The sequence below is a fragment of the Medicago sativa genome, chromosome 5 (assembly GCF_051527215.1).
Source record: "Medicago sativa cultivar Bolivia chromosome 5, Bolivia_mono, whole genome shotgun sequence".
NCBI classification, from domain to species: Eukaryota; Viridiplantae; Streptophyta; class Magnoliopsida; order Fabales; family Fabaceae; genus Medicago; species Medicago sativa.
The window spans coordinates 15,844,101-15,857,397 of record NC_140753.1 but is presented as its reverse complement, the minus strand read 5'-3'; the positions used below and the strand labels follow the sequence as shown (position 1 = coordinate 15,857,397).

Sequence of the window (13,297 nt, the reverse complement as noted above, 5' to 3'; positions counted from 1 at the left end):
ATTACGACACCGCATATATACGGAATGCCGCAGCCCAAAAATCAGCACCAAAAATGAAGCAAAACTATACAACCCGATAACAAAAACAGGCCGCATAACTCTGCTTCATCCCCCTATTAATTAAACTGAAAATAGCACCAGCCAGAAACTAAAAACTCCACAGCAGGAGATAGCAGCAACGCTATCTCCTGAAGGAATGGATCCGGTTTTAGATGACCACACCTACTGTTCCTATAACAAAAACAGAAGTCTACCAAAAACACACCAAACCCACATGATCCAAACTGCTGGCCAGGCTACCCAGATACATTACTCGACCTTACTCTTCCGAGGCAAATAATAGGGTTCCAACACCATTCATAATAAAGACACCCCGGAATATTCATTCTCTCCAACATCCACCGCCAAGATAAAACCTTCACTTCCTCCACCACCTCTTCCACATTATGATTACATCCGTTAAATTTTTTTCTCATTTCTAGCATTCCACAACACCCACATAGTTGTAAACCAAATCATCGACAAGCCTCGCAACACATTTTTATTACCGCCCCTCCCATTCCAACACCTCCAATGGATAAATAGGTTAGATGGAATTATGAAAGAGCAATCCAACCAAGACATCAAGCTAGACCACACCGAACTCGCAAAATTACAATGCAAAAAAAGATGATTTGATGATTCCACCACCTCCTCACACATCACACAAAGAATAGAGTCCTCCGTAGTAAGAGCGTTCCGCAGTGCAAGATTTGCCTTAGTTGGAATACGGTTAAGCAACACCTTCGAAGCAAACGCTACCACCTTCAAAGGCGTCGGGCTCTTCCATAAGTTACCAAACACCCTTTTTTCCTCCACCCCCCAAGACTCTTCCCCCACCACCACCCTCAACAATTTCTCATATGCCGATTTAACCGAAAAAACACCGGAGTCTTCTAGATTCCACCACCATTCATCCTCCCTCAGAGACCATATCATGTCATCCAAATCCTCCTTTAAGCTAAGAATCAACTCCTCCTCCCAAACAAAAGGTTGTCTCCTTCAAGTAAGCATCCAATTCGTTCCTTCATCCCCCACCACCCTTACCTCTCCCACCATAGCTTCTCTTTGATTTGAGATCATATAAAGTCTAGCATATTTAAGCCTAAAGCACCTCTCCCCTTTCCACCTAACATTCCAAAAACTAATTGTCATACCATTTCCCACACCCTACGCAAGACCTCCGAATTAAACCACCCTTCCTCCCCAAAATCTCCTAATTTTACCATATCCTTCCACCATAACGACGTGTATCTCGGGCAAGAAAAAGTACACCCTTCCAACAAACTTCCCACACAAGGCCCATACTTCTCCTCTAACACTTCCTTCCACAACGCTCTTTCTCCAACTAGTAGCTTCCACCGCCACTTAGCTAAAAGGCTAACATTCATCACACGGATATCCTTCACCCCCAACCCCCCATTACTCTTGTGTTGACACACCGTCTCCCACTTTACCCAACTAATCTTCTTCCCACCACCCACACCTCCCCAAAGGAATTCTCTTTGAATCCTAACCACCCTCTTCCACACCTTCACCGGCATCCTAAGAAAAGACAAATAAAAAATTGGAATAGCGTTAAGAACTGAGTTTAAAAGTACAATTCTACCTCCGAAACTAATATATTTATGGCCCCACATATTCAACCTTCTATTCAAAGTATCCACCAAAGGTTCCCAAGTTGACATACTCCTCCCATTAGCTCCAACCGGCAACCCCAAATAGTTAAATGGTATACTCCCTTTACTACAATTCAAAAAATTACAAGCCATATTCATAAACTCCTCCCCAACATTGACCCCAACCAAAGAACTCTTTAGGAAATTAATCTTCAATCTGGAGACCATCTCAAAACCACGAAGGATTGATTTCATGGCCCAAAGATTCTTTACCGTTGCTTTCCCAATACAAAGCGTGTCATCGGCACATTGCAAGTGGGATACCACCAAACCATTTCCACCAACTTCAAAACCTTCAAACAAATTCGCCTCCCTCGCTTGTCTCATCAAACCACTAAAACCCTCCGCAACCAAGAGAAACAAAAAAGGGGCATGAGGGTCCCCTTGCTTAAGGCCACCGTGTATACTAATCTCTTCCGTCGGGCTCCCATTCACAAGAATGGACATCGAACCTCCACACACACAAGCTTTCATCCAAGCCACCCACTTCTCACCCATCCCCACCCTATTCAACATATACTCCAAGAAACCCCAATCAACCGAATCATACGCCTTTTCAAAATCCACCTTAAAAATCAAACACTCCTTTTTCAACTTCTTAGCATAATCCACCAACTCATTCACCACTAACACTCCATCCACCAAGTTCCTCCCTTTAACAAAAGCCGATTGAGAGGGAGAAATAATGGAGTTCATAACGGCCTCCAAGCGCCTTGCTAGTACCTTTGCTAAGAGCTTATAAAGACTCCCTAGCAAGGAAATTGGCCTAAAATCCTTCAACTCCAACGGAGAGGACACTTTAGGAATTAAAGTCACAAAATACGATAACATACCCTTTGGCACCACCTCATTAGCATGGAATTGATCAAACATTTTTCTAACTTCATTTTTAATCAAATACCAAAACTCTTTCACAAACGTAAAATTGAACTCATCCGGACCCGGGCTTTTCGACCCATCACTATCTCTAACCACCGACTCAATCTCCTCCAAAGTAAAAGGCGCAATTAGGAACCCCTTCTCTACATCGGAAATACGATCAAAAAACACCACATCCAACTTCGGACGCTCCCGTCTAGAATCCGCCACATGATTAGTAAAATAATTCACCACTTTGGAACGTATTTCCAAAGGCGAAACCACCCACCCATCATTATCCTTCAAAGCCTTAATCGAATTCCTACTTGTTCTCACCTTAAGGCAATTATGAAAGAACCTTGAATTAGCATCACCCTCCTTAAGCCATCTTGAGCGAGATCTTTGAACAATCGAGGCATCCTTCGCTTTCAATAATTTCCAAAGCTCTTCAAACTTACTTTTACGAGTCATAACATCCACCTCCTCCAAGGAACCCTCCTTCCCTCTTTCATCAAGCCCTTTAATTTCCTCCACTAACTTCTCCACCCTCTCTTCCATACCCCCATATTCTTCCTTATACTCTTCCTTATTCCTCCAATAACATATTTGATTAATAAAAGAAATGTAAGTATAACCATAAAGAAATGTAAGTATAACCAAGTTCATTGGGTTCCAGTGGCAATGAGCTCCTTTCAAGGACGTATCCGGGAAATACCAGACATCAACAAAAAACACCGACATTCTTTTTCAATTCATAACTCACTTTTTACAAAAAAAAAAAAAAACAATATTCTTTTTCTATTACCTATGCAAAACATAGGATTACGTGAAATCAATATACCAATGCAATTTCTAATGAAAACTAGGTAAATATTCGTATCGTCGCACATGTTTGTTATAAATAATTTTATTAAGCTAAGTGATAGACGAAATTGGCAAGTGTATCAAATCGTAACAAGTAATAAAGTAGTAAGTTTATCGTTCTTCTCATTGATTATAATTCAACTTAGTAATTAATAAAACTTATTTCAAAAGGCGAAAGTAATTTAAAATGAATAGAATTGCAGGGTAGAATTGCTCTGCCCAATGCAAGATTATGTTTTTGTGATTCAGACGATTAACGCCGATTAGGATTTCCATGAATCCCCCCTTCGTCTTAATTGGAATTATCTTTTGATAAACCTAACAACATATGGTGTGCAACTTTGATTTAATGAATCCCAACCGTAAAACCCATACAAAGTTTCTTTAAGTAACTTGTGTAGGACCAATCAGAGTCGTGTACTACGTTTTTCTAAAGAAAAGATTAATGACGGAAAGAACTCAAACATGAAACTTCCTAACCTATATAAGAAGTGGTAATTTGAAAAGCCAATGAATTGATAAAATTTCGGGTTGTCAGAGCCTACTTTAATCCTACAGATCAATCCTCAAGGTTACGCACATAGTTAACCATTTGACGAAGCACTAATGAACGAACTTAAGCTAATTTAAATGGTGCACAATCAAAACATAAACTGAATGAAAAACTTTATTAATAAATTTCAACAAATTAGAAGAGGTTCATCGTGGAAACCTAATCAAGAGGTTTAGTTACTCATGATAATAAACATCATAAAAAAACAATAGAGAAACATACCCTAGAGAGAACAAAAGAAGGATGAATCCTACCTCGAAACTCTGATTCTTGACCCTTCCCTTCATCGTCAAATGTTTCTGAATGAATGAAATAGTGTACAAGGGTCTCTATTTATAACATGAGATTGCATAAGGTTTAAGAAAAGAAAACTGGGTTTTATCCGTCGATCCAGCTTGGAAAACAAGCAAAAAGAGGTATTTACCCGCATCTAGGCGCCTGAAGCTGCACGTAGGGGAGCCTGAGGCAGCCCCTCAGACGCGATTCCTTGCGTTCTCATCCCATTTTTTATCGTTCTTCCGTCTGAAAACTCCTATGAACTTGAAATGAATTTTCTTCACTTTGTATTGTCTTCAACAACCTTCTACGAACACTTGATCTTCAATTCTTCATCCGTGATCCTTCACGTGATGTCTTGATTTGTCGATTTGCATGATTCCTCACTAGAAAACACTCAAACCACCTATGGAGTTGCATGATCTAGGATAAAACTGAATTACAACGACTCGAGTGAAAACAATACAATATGTTCCTCAAACCTTTGACAACTCCTCTAACTCTCATCTTATTTGTCTTCAAATGCAAATAAAAAGTACTAAAAACATAGCAAAAATATCATATGAATGAAACATATGCATTTTTCAGCACAAGGAGGAGCATCTACATGCGTTAACTGAAAGATTTAAGTTTCAATCTTTTTGGTGGTTGAAGTCGATATATGTTGCGTTCGATTTCAATTACCGTTTTTGAAGGCTTATTCATATTCCTTTCATTGATCATGTGCAATATTTGTTTTTTCTTTTGTTTTGCTAGCAGACTTGTTGTATTACTATGCTATTTTTTTTTTTTACAAATTGTAACTCTGCTTTTTAATAAATCATTTCCGGTGCTTATTGTGCTGAAATAACTTGTTATGGTTGGTTAATATATATCTCATTTTGGCCTTTAAAAAAAACACTAGTCAAAATAATAGATACTCATTTCATCCCTTAATGTAGGCACCCATTGCCTTTTTCACATTTCTTAAGAAAAGTTGTCAGTGTAATTAATGTGTCTGTTTTGTGTGTTAATATTACCAAATTGTCCTTTGTTTGTATGTGTATAAAATTTGACTTTTCATATTTCAAGATAAGTTAGTAGTATTAATTAGGGGCATGTTTATGAAAAAAATAATAAATATATCTAGTAATTTGAAAAGGGGTTTACATTTAGGGACAAAAATAAAGTCAAATGGGTGTTTAGATATAGGGACGGAGGGAGTATATATCATTTTGTATCCAATTCATATCTACTACTTTAATTTCTTACAATTGTGCTAGCCGCATTTGTTATATTTTTTCTTTATTTGTCAAAATTTTACCTTGCATGCAGATTGTATCTCAAATCTATTTCACTTTTTTTTAAAATAAAATATACTTTAAAAAATGTCATTCTATTGGAATTTAATTCCTAAAAAAAATTGAAATCTAAAATTTCGGCTCGTACTTTGGGAAAAAGCTCTCCTTAGGAATTATGGAGGAACCATTGTGAAAGGGATATGGGAAAAAGCTTAGATGTTTGGGTAGCGTGAGTTTTCAATTTACTGGCAGGGATGGTAATAGATCGGCACATGTGAATAATACTAATAGAGTATGGATTGAAGAGGTGCCTATAGAAATTATGGCATGCAATTGACCTAATTCATTCCTAGTTAATGAACTTCCTTGAATTTTGCTCTTCACCCTGCACATTTTGCTCGCGCCCTGCAAGCCTTCTAAATATACCCTTGCGTTAGTTAAGTCACGCAGCGTGACTTAACTAACGCACGTTGTGAGCAATGCGTGACTTAAGTCACGCACCACTGGCCTATGCGCGAGTTAACTCACGCACGTTGGCCGGTGGTCTGTCCACAAGAACGGGCGTTTTTGTGGATGGTGGTCACATTTTCAACCTTCAATCCACACGTTTTTACCAAACTTTACACGTTTTTTTTTACCACATTTATGGTAGTTACAACCTAGGCTCCCATTTCTACCTATAAATACATCTACATATTTCCCTCTTTCCTCACACCATCTCACTTTCTCCCCCCTCCTCACTCTCTCCCTCTATTTCTCTCTTTTTTTTTCTTTTCCTCTTTGGGGTAAAAAGTGATCAATTTTCGTCGGGGTAAAGTAGTGAGTAGCCGACTTGGGGAAGTGATCGACCCGTGGGATAATTTTAAACCTATTTTTTTAACCGCAAAAACTTTTTACCGTGGGTAAAAAGAACTTCTTGTGGTAAAAAAAAAAATCAGATTTAAATTTAGCCCAAGGGTTGATGATGTATTTTCCCCCAGAAGGCTGCTCACTATTTTACCCCACGAAGATTGATTACTTTTTACCCCAAGGAGAAAATAAGTAGATATAGTGAATAAGTTCAAACTTATTGTATGAATTATAGTAATGTATGAATTATTAATAAAATGAGATATTATTTATGCCTCAATTTTGTTCCTTTATTTTATATTTGCTTTTAGTTTCTAATGTTGTATTTACCTTTATTTATATTTGTATTTATTTAAAGAATAATATCGAATCAATAATTTAGAATAAAGTTAAGAAAATAATTTAGATTAATGTAAACAAAATAATTTCAAAATAAAGTTAATAAAATAATTTAGAATAAAGTTAAGAAAATAACATAATTTGAATAAAGTTAATATAAAAAAAATAATTTTGAATAAAGTTAATAACATAATTTGAAAATAGTAAATAAATGTAAAAAAAAGTAGCCTTGCGCCACTTAACTTGCGCCACGTTACTTAACATGCGCATTAATTTACACTTACGCAAGTTAACTAGCGCAGGGGCATTTTGGGCATGGCTGCAGGGTGCGAGCAAAATGTGCTGGGGGAGAGCAAAATTCAACTTCCTTTGGTTCTCTTAAAAAAAAAATGAACTTCCTTTGGTATAAAAAAAATGTAAATTTAGGTAGCACTTTAAAATTTAGACTAGTATAATTCTTGAAGTTATTCTTTACCGACAACCATACCTCTCGTGTGCCTTCTGAAAATTCAAAAATGTTCCTCGATTCGTTGGATTCTAAAATCCGAAGTGTTTTAGAACAAAAGGAGTTCGAAACATGTAAATGGGTGTTCATATTCTAAATTGTGGACGTGTTTTACTATTTAGATTCTAAAATCAAAATGTGTAAAATCATGAAGGAAAAAAAAAAAAAAAAAAAACAGTCATCCATGGTTTCGAAATTTTCCTCTATTTAAATGGCAGGAAAATATTAATTGTGGAGCATTTTCATGTTTTCGGGGCAGCACACAAGAGAAATGGGTGTACGAAAAGAATTTCACTAATTCTCGGATCTTTTAGCCTGACTTAAATTTTTTTTGTTTGAATTAGGGCTCGCAAAAAATATGTTAGGAATTTCTTTTTCCACCCTCTTCATTTCTCACGTGTCCTCCAATATTTCAAAAGGAGATGAGACAAGAAGACTGCTTGAACTTAAAAAAGATCTTTGAAAAGCCTAAGATGTGCAAAGATCTATCTAGGATTCTCGTCAAAGGCCGCGAATCATACTCTCATTGGATTGAGGGTTACTGATGACCTGACCTAGTAATGTTGCATGTTAGGTATTGTCGTATTGTGATTGTATTTCGAATGATATGTCTTCTCATCCTTAACATGATTGATGAGTTGAAAGACTCATAAGGCCACCAGGTGGCCAAGAAGATGTGTGAAGCTATAACTCTACTTTTCCTTCTGAAAGTTGTACGAAGTTATATCTTCCATAACTCAGAGTTGTAGCTTTCTAAATCTTGCAAACATTTATCTTTACCGAGTTAATTCCTTAACCACATCCTTTAAATTGAATTTCTAAATCTTTTTTACATGCTTTATTTGCTTTTGTAGTTTACTTTAGTATCATAAAACTTTATCTTTGTTATCTGTCACTTTGGATCTTGAATAACTAAACTTAGTGTTAGAAATCAAGTGTGAGTAATTATGTCCCACACCAACTAAAAATGAAGGAAACGTTGGATATATAAGAGAAAAAACACATATATCTGATGCCTTGAGGTTTTGGTTGGAGACAGTGACGGATCCAGAAATTGTAACTAGTGGGGGCATGGTTAGTTTAGTTAAGTAAAAGATTGAAAATTAATTAAAAAATAAATATATTGTTTCTGCATATATTTTGAATGAGTTGTATGATATTTTTTATTTTCAACCTATTAAATTTGATACTCTCTGATCCCAGTGAGTTTAGCTCAGTTGGTAGGGATATTGCGTATTATATGTAGGGCCGGGGTTCGAACCCCGACACTCCACTTCTCCACAATTTAATTGTGTGAACTCTAGCCACTAGGCTTCTTGAGAAAATAAAATAAAATTAATACTCTATGTATGCGATAGGACAATATAAAATCTTGAGATAAAGAGAAGAGAGTGAGGTTTAATTTTTTTCTTCGTGCATTTCTAGGTTGGGTGGATGAATGGATAGGTCCATTTTTTTAATTTCGTTTGATGTCATAACCTCTTCCATTAACCCATTTCTCTCTTTTTGTTTAAGATACAGCCACTGCTTCTATTGAATTTTACAAACGTTTTTGCTCATAAGGCAAAGTGAAACATATGTAGTATCGACATTTTAACAATATGTTATTAGTTTGTTTAAGTTTTTATTAACTATGAAATGATTTAGGTTGTGGGGTCAGCTGCCCCCAATTCTAACAGGGTAGATCCGTGCCTGGTTAGAGATATGGTGTCTAAGTCTATTAGCCAATTGACGTGACGCTCCCCAGACTCCCCCAACAAGTGGTATTAAGGTTTTGAGGGTGTTAGTTATAATTTTGTAAACAAACAAACTTTTCTTAACTTGATTTAGAATTCATGCAAATTATTTTTTATTAATAGGCACGATACTTTTTAGTGTGTGAGTGGATACTGAAATCCACTCTTTATCAAATTGTGTCGTTATCGGAGACTACGTCTATTTAGTTTAGTTATAGCTTGTTTTCAATTTCTCTAAATCTGTGAATATTTTTCTTCTCTGTTCTGTCTATTTTGTTGGGCGACTATAGTTCGTCTAGCGAAATTAAAGGGACTTGTAAATTTTTATCTTAGTTCCGTTTGTTTATTTCTGTATTTAAAATGCATTTGCCTATCGATTGTTGGTATAGTTTGTTTGAATCCTTTGTTTACGAGGTAAAACTCCGGCGTACCAGTTGTATTAAGATCATAGATTGAATGAACTGCGAGGAAGAACAACTAACTTTTATATCTAACAATTTTGACATGTCTCCATCAAAATAAACATAAATACAATTTTAAGGATTCAGGTTCACCATAACTAATGTACTACCAACAAAAGATAGATACATAAATGATATTGCATTGCTATGAAGCACTGATACAACCACTAACACTGAACACAACACTGACACGTTAACAACAACACTTGCAATAACTTGAGAATACATAATAAGTGAATGTAAACACGTGTACCGGACACACCTTCAATTCAAAGTGTCGATGTTGTGTATGCATTGTACTAAAGCTGAAGGTGAGAAGCAGTCATGGGATGAAAAATTGGATCATCCTTCAAAGCATCTACTAATTCAGGCCACAAGATAGCAGAAACAGTCCATGAACCATCACCCTTACCACTTTGCCTTTGATTCATATAACCAACACCAACCCTTTCAATTGAGGTATACACTGTCCCTAACAAAGGACTTCCAAATCCCAAATCAACTTCAGAAACAGGAAACCTTTGTCCGGAAGAAACCACCAAGACAGGTCCATCATCTTGTCCTAGCACCGCCTTTGCAAGCATCAAACCTGGCCTATGAAACTCAATCCAATCAATCAAATCCAAGTAATGTTCCTCATTACTAACCTTTGAAATTGCATCATGAACTATTTCACCTATGTCTGATAATGAACCTTCCTTCAATTCTTGAATCCTTGCCTCACCGAAAGCCAAAGACAATACATTACCGATGTAATTCGACATTGAATTTTTGCTTCCACTCATTCTTTCTCTTCCATCTACTAACCAACCCATCTTGCATTTTTTATTAAGTTTTTGATCAACTGTGTTTATCATTTTCTTCCATACATAGGCAGAGAAAGCTTCAATCTTTGTTCTCTTGGTACCATTAACAGAAGCAAGTCTCTGCAGCATATTAATACTCGATGCATCGATATGATAAAGACGCTTAAGTGAAATATTTTTATTCATTTTCATATTTTGTATCTCTTCCATGGTGCATTTGATAAAAATTTGATCCAAATAAGGTTGGTATTTGAGAGGCGAACGCGCACAAAGGTTTCTTTTATGGTTCGGTATGCATGATAACGGTTTATTTTGCGCTATTTCACACCAAGATGAAATGAATTTACCAAATGAAGTAGCATCACCTAATGCATGATCAAAAGTAAATGCTATTGAAATTCCACCACAAGTAAATTCTGTTACCTGAATTTGTAAAGGGAAATCTGGTTCAACCGAGACTATCTTTTCTTCAAGAGTTTCATTGAGATTATAAAAATCTAAATTACTTAGTGGAATATTTACTTGAGCTTCAATAACTAATGAACCATTGTTGTCACAAATGATTTGAGGTTCATTGGTTTTATGATTTTGAACAATATGGCCAGCAAAAGGATAGTAATGATTAAGTATTTGTGCTAGAGAGGTTTTAAGATTGTTAACAAAAGATTTGAAGTTACCTAGTTTTGGTTTTTTGTAGAAATACAAGTATGTAACTGGAAAACGGCCTGAAAGTAGATCAAGATTTGAGAGATTAATCACTGAAAATGGCTTTGGTGAATGATTGAGAGCTTTTACAACACTTTTCTTTATGAACTTTACTTCAAATTTTTCATATTCTTGGGCTGCAATATCATTGAGAATATGTGACATTTTTCAAAGGAAGATTGTGTTTGTCTTATGGCTTATGTTTAAAATGTTCATGAGCATATGCTTATTATATAATGTGTTTCTAGTGCATGATGATGAAAACTTGCACCATTGCTTGAGATATTTTCTGTTTACTCTTTATGAAGAGTAGTGATGTAATGTCTCATGATTAAAGTCATGAGAGCACTCTTTTGTTCGAAAGTTGGTGCATATTTCCACTAATTCACTTCCAAAGATTCGAATCATAATATACAAGAATTCTAAAACTATGGGCAAGATTGGTAGGCAAAGGAATTTTGGAATCCAAATAGTCAGTGTTATGCAGTACCTGTTCCAAATATGTTTAAACACCTAAAATAATTTTTAGTGTGATTTTTTTTGGTATGAACCGAATATCCTCGGTGCGCAATTACTATGTAGAACTGCAAATAAATTTTATATTGAGACCTTTAAAAAATAAAAAAAGTTACACAATAAAATTAAAAAAATCAAGTTTTTCTAAGTCCAAGGCTTAAACCTATGTCAAGGAGCATACAAGGCCCTATCTTAACCAACGAAACTAAGCGAACATCTGTGGAAAACTTGTGATAATATATATAAATTTAAATATGAAAATAGTCCCTGCAAATATCTGACATTTTGGTTTTAGTCCCTATAAAAATATTTTTTTGGTTTTAATCCCTGCAAATATAAAAAATTTGGTTTTGGTCCTTGGTATTTTGTTTTAGTCCTTGTAAAATTGATTCATATTGGATTTGATCCTTGTAATATGTAGAATATTTCATTTTAGTCCCTCAAAATGCGTACTAAAATGAATATTATAGGGACCAATTTCAATATGAAATGATTTTACAAGAACTAAAACAAAATACCAAGGATCAAAACCAAATATTCTATATTTACAGGGACTAAAACCAAAAAAATATTTTTACAGGGACTAAAACCAAAACGCCAGATATTTGCAGGGACCATTTCCATATTTAAGCCTATATTTATAACTAGAAGTCGTTCATTGATCAAGTTTGTCCACTAGCAATTAGAAATCTAAAGTTAATTTTTATAATGACACTTTTTTTAAAATAAAATAAAAGTACATAAGGCTTATAAAAATAAAATAAAGAATATCGAATTTTGGTTAGTCTAAGTTTTAATCAGGTCATTTGTTGTGAATCAAAGTTTTGAACTTGAGCCAATGAGGATATGTGGCCCCTATCATCAAGTAAGCTAACTGAAGATCTATTATTAATGTATTTATAGCTAACTTGATTTGTAGGCCTTTTTTACTTAAAATTTTGAGGTCCGAAGCCCTAATTTAGGTCATTTGGCCCTTAGGTCTTGTGATCAACCATCACTTTCATTCTTATCGGTCTTAGTTGTCACAAAAACATGATACGCATGCTTTTTTGTGAATTAGGTATCATATATGTGCAACTGTAAAGACTAATCTTTTAAAATAGTAGGAAAATAATATGTGGTAAAATTATTTCTAAGAGATTTAACATAGTTGTATTTTTAAGAATGAATTCGAACCCAAGACCTCGTTGAACGAAAATATATTACTTTTAAGCCAACATTGATTCATGACACGGACTATATGTTTATGTTGGCTTCAACGTTTCCCATGTGTTGTTTGGGGAACCAAGATTCCATAATGCACCACCTACTCCTAGTGCGTGTCCAAGTTCAAAGCATTAGGCATTAGTAGCATCTTGTCAAGCTAAGGAAGGAACAATTTTTCATCAACCGGTTCCACTTTCTTTCTTTCTTTACACATACTTTTTAGCTTTACGCATGCCAATATATAGCACTATCAACGGTCGTTCCAATTTACTTCATTGAGCTCGAGAACAGAAAATGATTAGTAACTAACGATGCCAAATTAAATTGGATTTTGTTATTGATTAAAGCTCCATATACTCTGCTTTTGTTAAACATCTCATTTTTTTCGGTCTACTTCATCTAAATTTTCGTAGTCATTACCACTCAAACACAATGATAGAACGTACATCCATTTTATAATCCTTTATTATAAAAGCTAGAGTTGTTTGGCTACAATGTTTGCCCTAATTCACCATATTTTGCCCTAATGCCTAGCATTTTTCCCCTCCTAAACAAGTATTAATTGCTACTCTAATCTCACCCGTTCAAACTCTATTTTCACATTTGATCACACCTGTTGATTCAA

The 13,297-nt window shown here is 35.3% G+C and overlaps 1 protein-coding gene across 1 annotated transcript; it reads right to left on the bottom strand.

Annotated features, from left to right (window-relative positions):
- Window positions 1–9,460: 9,460 nt before the first annotated feature.
- Window positions 9,461–11,155, bottom strand: LOC146920484 (HXXXD-type acyl-transferase family protein). The gene has a single exon (XM_085713896.1). The coding sequence runs from the start codon at window positions 11,113–11,115 to the stop codon at window positions 9,739–9,741; it is 1,377 nt and encodes a 458-aa protein (XP_085570022.1). The 5' UTR covers window positions 11,116–11,155; the 3' UTR covers window positions 9,461–9,738.
- Between the last annotated feature and the right edge of the window lie 2,142 nt (window positions 11,156–13,297).

Bases quoted from the DNA above. Each gene is read 5' to 3' on its own strand.
- LOC146920484 (XM_085713896.1), bottom strand. From the start codon at position 11,115: ATGTCACATATTCTCAATGATATTGCAGCCCAAGAATATGAAAAATTT.